We start from the raw sequence: 9,081 nt of genomic DNA on the forward strand, positions 1-9,081 counted from the left end.
TATATATATACCAGGACCCGATTTGATAATTTCCTTTAGTTTGGCTATAGAATTTGGACACAACTAAGTACGAATCAATCACAAATGTGCCGTTTTTACTGAAAATTAGCTGCAAGTCAATTGACTGGAATGATTGAAGTGTTTTACTATTGCAAACGACTGTATGTGTGACCTGGTCGCTCAATCTTTGCGATATGAACTTCTGATCTTTTCTGGAACATGGATGGGAATTAGAATCAAAATTTAAAAAAAAATCTTAAGTCAAAATTGAAATATGAAGGTCAGAATTAGACAAAAGATCTTGAACAGGTACAGCACTCTGGGTTCTCAGTCTGTTTTACATATTTATTAGTTTTTAATTATTTTTAAAATATACAAAATGATCAGGTTTTTGTTGTGGGTAGACTAAAAATATCTAGTGTTAAACGAGGTTAAGATTTACATATTTCTTAACTGATCACTCGGCTCTCAGGGTGTAGCCTTTGATTTTAGGCAGACTGGCATTATTCAGCAATGAAATGATAAGCTCAGTCTCAATAAAAAAGAACAAACAGGTCTGTTTGCTCTTCATAAATGCGTTTGCTTGTTTTCCTGACTTTGGTGAGTGATTTTGTTGTGTACATTTTAACGCTTAGTGTGCTAATCCTCAGTCTATTGTTTATGCAATATTCTGTCTTTTGTTTCCTTTCTTCTTCATGTTCTTTAAATTTGTGAAATGCTAATTGTTAATGATAAATCTCTTTGGACTTTTAGTAGGAAACAAGAGCATTTTGATTTCTGGAAGAAAGTGAGACTGATAACAATACATTCGATGTGCAGCACACTGGTGGGGCACAAACTTGGAAAATTCTCTGGCATGGAAAGAGTTTAACATGTTGCTCTGTCTGGCACAGTGCAAGCTTCTTATTTATTCCCTTTGATCAGATTGTTTTGTTTATTCAGAATAGCAAAGGGTTTAACATTGTATGTGAGGCTAGTAGAAGTTGGTATTTCCCTGCACTACTCTGATTAGATAATATCAGTGTTGGATGATTCTTAAGGGACTTTGGCATGAGAGTTGGAACTGTCATTATGACTGAGATGTACTGTTAAAAGAGAACTTTCAGACATGTGACCAGATATGTTAAAATGAAGACAATGTTTATGTACCATTGTTTACTGATAGCATTGTTCCTTTCGACGTTCAGGGACTGGCGTGACTGTGAACTCCCTACACCCTGGTACTGTCTCTACTGAACTCACTCGCCACTTGTCCTTTTGGAACTCGAGCATCTTCAAAGTGTTTGCTGGCCCCTTCCAGTATATCCTCCTGAAGACGCCAATGCAGGGAGCACAGACCTCCATTACCCTTGCTGTGGACCCCCGTCTTGAAAAGGTCACTGGAAAGTACTTCAGGTAAATACTTGTTGTTTAAATACCTGTGCTGCATTCTAGTTTAGTGGTACTGGCTTCTATAATGTAATGGTTATGTTCTTTCCTGTTGCCCTCAGAAGAGGGGATTTTGTTTGCTGTGAAGAAAAGTTGAGTACCTCTGTCTTTGTGCGTGGATGCTATTTCCCACTCAGTCCGGGTTGGGACTGACAGGTGGGGAGAAAGGAGTTTGTCGCTAAAATGATTTAACTTGTGTTGGTTTTTTTCTTTTTTGTTCGGGGAGTAGAATGTTTTCTATATTTTTTTCTTTAGCAAAGTGGTTTTAGTTTTGGATGCTCTGTTTTTAAAGGAAGGGTATGGTTTGTGGTGCTCCATATTTCATCGCGATGTCTTTTTGGAAGATATTTTTACCCTATTTTACTCAGCTTACCAAACTTCAAATGGTTACTCGACATTTTGAGGGAGACAAGTTTTGAAGTGGTTGCACTTAACCGCCTATCTGATGGTCAGTTTTGGGAATGGGATAGAAAAAAGTGAAGAACACAGGCCTTCCCTTAGAGCTGTTGTAACGAAATGTAAGCATCAATTAAGACCAATATAATATATGAACAGTGTATTTGATATTTTATCTGGAGTGGTAAGGCTCTATATTATTTTCATAACCATTCTCTGGGAAAATATTCTGCTTTTAAAAAACTCTATTAAGTTTCTCTGTCTGAATCCTGACTAGCTACAGGTAAGCGGTGGAAGGCATTTCCCTCTATTGCTTCTATCTCTCTACCTTGCTTTTCTCTTTTAGTACATGGCAGTTTTCGTTTCATGATGGTTCTCTTTATTCAAAGAAACAAATAAACATTGAACCTGTTACAGGAGTGTTTCTTTTACATAAGAGTTGTATCTCACTTCTCTTGGGGATGGGTGCTATTGATTCCTTTCTTCCTCTCACCCCCCCCCCCCCCCTTGCATGTTAAATGACATTTTTTCCTTTGCATGTTTTCTGATTTCTTATTTTCTATTTTATGTGACAGTGACTGTTGGGAGAAGCGAACTGCTCGTCAAGCTGAGGATGATGGGGCAGCGAAGAAACTGTGGGAGATCAGTGAGGAATGGACCCGTCTTAAACAGGACTAGGGATTCTTTTCCAGCTTGGTGAAGGCAGCCACAGCACCCAGTCTCATTTATATTTGAAGGGCTTTGTGACTCACTGGGTTTCCTCTGTTATCCATACTTCTTTCTTTCCCCTTTTGATGGCTAATGGGACCATCATTCTTTACTACTTGACAATGTTTTGCCTCAAGATGCACTATGAACAGTGATATTATGCTGCATTGATTCAATGTTTTTGTACCCAGTTATTCAGGTCGTAAAACATATATCTAACTTTTGTTTACATTTTTCGCTTTGTTTTATATTATATGTTATGTGTAGTTGCAAAGCCCTTCATTTGTGAACGAAAACATTAAGGGGAGGTGGCTATGGTATACATTATCTGGCTATTTACTTGTCTTTGAGCTAGTTAGTGTGCATTGGTATGTTTGTTTGGTCGAAACGAAGTGCCCTGAACCTTAAAATAAACATTTTCACATTTTTCCACGATGTGGCACCACAAACAAAATGCAGAGTCAGCATTTTACTCGCAACTTTATTTTAGGTATATCTCAACAACCATTCAAGTTGGAGGCCTGATATTTAGCATAGTTACATATATGTGGGCATTCTCTACCATCTTACAAAAGCAGAATTCAATTTATGTTGTCCTTTCCTGAGATATTCAGCCTCAAAGTGGGCTATAATTGGCTATATTAAAATCTTTGACATTTCAGGACGTATGGACACGAAACTCTTCATTGAAAAATTAAAAGATATAAGTAAAAAATCTCTTTGTAAGGTGGTAAATGTACATCTTCAGAACATTGTGTCAATGTTTCAGCCAATTCTGATAGTAACTTACAGAGAACTACTCAAAATAGTGGGACACGTGTGTAGGAAAAAGGCATTTTGAGAAAAACGAATAAAAACCCAACCAATTCAAATGCTCAAAAGTGAGCCAAAATACATTTTTATAGTTCAAAACCACACATATTATGAATACTGAGAATACTGTCAGCCTTCTCTACAAAGAAGAACCACCTAATAGCAATATAAACAAGATTTCCACCACAGATTCTAACCTACCCCTATCCCCACTAAGAAAAAAGTAGTAAAATTCAGGTAAAAGTGTCACTACCTCTAGTCTCCACCACCGGAGACATAAAACTGTCTATGAGTGTTAATGCTGCCATACTGAATTGTTTAGATAAATTGAGTTTGTTGATAGTCTTTTCTACAACAAGAAGAGTTTTTAAATGGTATGGCAGTGACTACCTTTCTTAGAATAGTCGAGACTTTATTGAGCCAAAAAAAAATAAAAAGCTGCTACCTCTCCTTCATTTTCTTCCCAAATGTGTTGGTTTTTGCCCTTTTTTTGCTTTGCAATGGTGGAATCTGAGACTATGCAACCACGAAAGGCTCACTGTAAGCTGGCATTACATGATACTATCTAGATCTGTATTGCCTCAATTTATCCTATATATTCTGCTCAGTAGCTTCTTTCAATCTTGCTTGAAGGGGTGACCGGCTTTGGGATACACCGGTCTCCGACTAAAAATACCCAAACGATAATAATAAATTAAAAATAAATTTTGAAGTAACACTAGGCTCTAGAGATTTCTATTGCTAGATCTACACTAAACAGATTTGTTCACTGCGTGCAACCAGAGAGTAAGAGAGGCTCAGGAAGCCATCAAAAGTATAAGACAAGTCCCACTCCCGCTCCTAGATTGTATAACTTTGATCGAGGGCAACGGAGATCTGTATACTTTGAATACCCCAGCCATATAATCATGGAAAGTACTGAAGGCTATTACAATCTCAAAAGTTAGATCTGGATTAGCTTAAAACGGCTAAGACTAAGACATCGAATCGAATCACGATCAGGTGATAGAAAGAAGAGAGAAGACAGATAAGAAAGAACATGTGTTGGTAGGCCCTTTCGGGTCGAAATACCACAATAAATTGCAAATGGAGATGATAACAGTAATTACTCAGCCTGTAAACAAGATTTATTAGGGTTGAAATCGGCAACATGATAGAAAATCTTTGAAATGCAGCGAAAATGTTCACGTTCTGTCAAGCGGCACGCAGTGTAAAGAATGGCACGCGAAGAGGATTCCCCGTCGTTGCTACCGGCTCGGCGAATGAAAATTCACAGTCCGATCACGTGACGGAAGTGGGCGACCAGTATTTGGTACGGTGTCTTCAAACATACCTGAATGGGTCCCCAGTGTAGTTCCGTACGAAAACGAAAGTGCAATAATTGAATAGTTCTTATCACGGCCTTTCCAAAGATACCAAACTTGCAAACTTGATTACCTTGCAGTCACGGAAAGCATTGTTGCCAAGGGCTAAAGTTTAGCATTTCCTGACGTTTTGTTTGAATTTTTTTTCCCCCCTCTACCACTTTCGAATACATTTAAATATATATGTTAGGGGTCTCTTTAGGCCCGGGAACCTTCACGAACGGATTCTTGACATATTTTTCTGTAAGAATTAAAATATCCAAATACTCAAATGTCCAAATTTTTTGCAAATAGCCGATTTTCCAGGGGATTGAGTATCATGGATTCCCTTAAAATGGAGATCAAATGCATTTGGAGCAAGTATGGAAATGTTGTATGACCTTTTTTTATACTTGTTAAGTGCCTTTCACAATGTACTGGTTGTTAGGTGGATGCTTCAGAAAAAAAAATGAATATCATGTTTGTGTTTCTAATCAATGTCCTAATCCTGAAGTTTTGATGAGGCTTGGCAGCATTTTTGGAAATCATATACAACATGTACTTTAATGAAGTATTAGTACTTTAATGAAGTATTAGTACTTTATTGGCATGAAAGAGTTGTGTTCTTCCCCCAGTTATAAAACTCACTTAGCTTGAAAAAATGTCTTAAAAAGCTAAGAATTCCATTCTATTATTTTATATTTTTATTGAATATGGATGTAGATTCTAGAAGAAAAAAAAATTGTACTACTCTGTGCTCTCCTTGACCTGTAGTGCTGAACAGGTTTGTGTAGAAATATAACCGCCCCGGGGCGGTGCCACTGACTGAAGTGTCTTTAGGCCATTCCCAAAGGGGGGACATTTCTCGTTCTAATGCACAGCAGAATTGTAAATGGGCTGATCCAACAATGTCATGCTCATAACTGTGCCTGAATTACAACAGGAAACTGCTGCTTTTTCTTACCTAATCCTTACTATCGTCATTTTCCTTTACTTTTTTAAAATGTTTGTCACACTCTTGTGACCCACTATTTCCGGGGTGCCTTGATAGTCGAAGCAGACTTTGTGCTGTTGAAGCTAGAGAGGTGAGCAGAGTAAGTATGATTCCCTGTAAGGACTTCTCTGTTGACATTCTCTGTTGGCAGGGACTGCCATATACATAATGATGTTGTTAGTTTAGGATGTGTGTAGACAATTTCTGGGGCAGTCAGCTCGACTTTAGCATTTTTACTGTTTTTATTACTTTATAAATTTCCCCTGGTATAGTTCTAATTACAAATTGTATATTGAAAGATGACGTTAGAGAGAAGTAAAATTTTAGGACATAAAATGCATGGGAATGGTCAGTGTGTTTGGCATTTGTGTGGCTTTGAAGGATATAAAAATTCCTTTAAAAAATGTGTCTTTACCGACAAAGTTTGTTGGTTGCCAGAGGTGTAATCTTATCTTGTTTTATCCTGTCATTTCTGATCCTATCCTATCTTTCCTGATGTTATCTGGTCATATATTTAGTCCTATCTTACCTTATCCAGCATATTGTAATGTAGCTCTGATTCCTTTATAAACTTCAACAATGATGTCAGTTCTAGGTGAAGGGCAGAGAAAAACCTTGTACATGCTGATCTGTTTGATAAAGATTTTTTAAATCGTTATTGCTGTATGTCTTATGCATGTTGTGTTATTCTGTTAGTAAACAGAATGCGCGCTTCTTATATTTTTATATATATACTTTTGCATGCTTAATATTCTTCTGTAGAAGTAGTTGCAAAATTGTGCTATGTGTGACTGATTGTAAATTGTCGTTTTCACCAGAAAATGAATACCTCCTATGTTGGGTTTTTTTTTCATTGACCCTGTAGAGCAAGGCTAAATAGATTAAGTTGTTTTTCTTGCAACAGTGCAATAGGAATCAGTGCAATAGGAATCAGTGCAATAGGAACAAATTGTTTAACCTCCTTAACAATACGATATAGATCATTATGGAATGTAAGTTGAGGTTACTAACTTAGAAAGGAAAAATCATATGCTTAGACCTGTAAGTGTTCCTGCAATTTAGACTCCAACCAATTTGTTTTTTCCACCCTGGTAGGCTGTTTTCAATTTAACATCTCCTACTGGCTATAAATTTTCTCAGTAAATTTTCAATTTCAATAAATCTGGGAACAGATAAACAAACTTACAAAAAGTCGATGCATTTCCAGCTGCTATTTGCATTCCCTAGTAGAACAGGGTTGTATGCCTCATGGAAGAGATTATTTAAATATGCCCAGTCATCGAGGTTACAGCGTACTATGTTTTGTATGAAGAAAAGTTATGATCTTTGCTATAGTAAAGTATTATGGCTGCTCCGTCAGATATTGGCTTTTTCTTTCGTTGGAAAAGTTGTTTGGTTGGTATTTCTTTGTGACTTCATGACTATGTAGATCTAGTTCTAGTAGATCATAGTTTTTTGCCATAAAACAATGCTGGAACACATTGTTACTCATTGCAATAATCTCAGTTTCATTTTGGACGGTGTGGAAAACAAATTAAAGTGGATATGACTGACTGAAAGAAAGAGACAGTAATGGAGACGGATTATATACTTTAGGAAATCATACAGCCTCGCATGCCGTATTGTCAATATTGTAGATCTCAATATCTTAATTAAAGCCTGACCAGCGTCTGTGGTGTAGTGGCTACATGTTTTGCTGTAACATGCAAGAGACCTGAGTTCAGTTCCCGAATGGGGATGATTTTTTTAAATAGAGCATCTCGGTCTTTCTACTGGGATGTTGTATCCCTCTTAACTTGGATTGGCCATAAGACAGGCAGCGTCAGCACTTCTTAAATGGTCTAAATTGTGTTGAATGAGGGGGGGGGAGTAAAAACACTTATATTTGGACCCAAGAAAAAGAAAGTTCAGAGTAAGTGCTACCCAGTGGTTGACCAATAGTTTATATAATGACATAGATTACACAGGCATTCATTTTGATCTTATATTTTACTTTTGACCACTGAAAATGTTATCAGATGGAAATTTGAATACCTTAACCAAATAATTTTCCAGGGCACTATGCCACCAGACGGTCCCAAGTTTTTTATTACATGTACTCGTATCTGTGGAGTTCCGGCCTTGCCTGTGGTGTGGCTAAGCTCCATTAAAAAAACTTTCAAGACTTGATTCTGAGGGCCATATACAGATCTGTGTACTGGGTATCACCATTGAAGTTCAACCAGTAGGCAGTTGGAGGGTGCCACTGGCAAGTCCTATTTCTTCACTATCTTTCTGTCATTTCTGTCAGTCTGTCTTACTTTTCCCAACACTAATGACCTTGATTGTGTTGACGTGCTTCTCTTTATTCAAAGAAAGAAGCTAACCTGCAAATGTAGAGTTGGGACAGGCATCCTCAGTTCAACAATGCTAGTTGCATAATGCATGATTTGTGGTGCCAACTCTCATTGTACTCTGTCTTCCTGACACAACATGCGATTATTTCTTTAGCAAAATTAATGTTGGATGTCTTTGGTTTTTGTCTACTGAATCTGCAGTTATAATTATTGTTGTTGTTGTTATTAGTTTCTTCATTATCTGTTTTTATTGCAATTGCTAATGTTATTTTATTGCTACTATTAATACTATTCATCACTATAATTAAATGCCAGATATGAAACAGATCAATGATCATGTTGTGCCATACACGTCTTTGCTTGGATGCTCTCGAAAACTATATTATTATGGTCTTTCCCCATCGCCCATCTGTTCAGGTTTTTCAAGTAAGTTGTTCTGGGTCTGCCCGCTGTCTGGTTTGCCTTATGTTTTTCCAGTGAGAGAAAGATGTTCAAGGCCTTTATGTCAACTCAAGTGTCCCAGAAACTGCATTTGCCTCTTCTAATTGTTCTTATTAGTGAGTGGCCCATGTGGGTTTTTTTCAGTACTGCCTCTTTTGATTTTTTTTACTTCCACGAAATTCTCTTGTCTCTGAAGAAACCACTTTTCACAATAAAAAGTTACTTTATAAAGTCTGTAGGGTCTGTAGTTATATATCTAGGGCTGTTCAAAGTGTATCGCCTTCTTGGGTGAGTTTCAAACGAGGTGTTCGAAAGCATGAACTTATTTTCTCTGCACTGGTCTATGAGATGCTCACCACGTTCTTTTTCTTTACCCAGTCCCCATGACCCTACTATTATTCTTCTATTCATAGGTCTCCTATCTTTGCACTAAAGTTCCCATTGACTAATTTCATGTCCTGACACTTTTGTAGTACCATTGCTAAATAGTGTAGTCTCTTCCAGGTACTTACTCTCTTACCATTTCTTTTATTATTATTATTGTTAATATTTTTTATTATAAGCCTTTCTAGTAGTAGTAGTAGTAGTAGTAGTAGTAGTAGTAGTAGTAGTAGTAGTAGTA

At 37.1% G+C, this 9,081-nt stretch overlaps 1 protein-coding gene across 1 annotated transcript in view; it reads left to right on the forward strand.

Moving 5' to 3' along the window:
• LOC101852273 (retinol dehydrogenase 13) overlaps positions 1-5,420 on the forward strand; it is an 18,291-nt gene extending 12,871 nt beyond the window's left edge. The window contains exons 7-8 of the mRNA XM_005108248.3: positions 1,188-1,395; positions 2,400-5,420. Coding sequence (XP_005108305.1) covers positions 1,188-1,395; positions 2,400-2,502 — 311 coding nt within the window. The 3' untranslated portion in view covers positions 2,503-5,420. The remainder of the gene's footprint in view (positions 1-1,187; positions 1,396-2,399) is intronic.
• Positions 5,421-9,081: the final 3,661 nt, after the last annotated feature.

The sequence above is a fragment of the Aplysia californica genome, unplaced genomic scaffold, assembly GCF_000002075.1.
Source record: "Aplysia californica isolate F4 #8 unplaced genomic scaffold, AplCal3.0 scaffold00672, whole genome shotgun sequence".
Classification (NCBI taxonomy): domain Eukaryota; kingdom Metazoa; phylum Mollusca; class Gastropoda; order Aplysiida; family Aplysiidae; genus Aplysia; species Aplysia californica.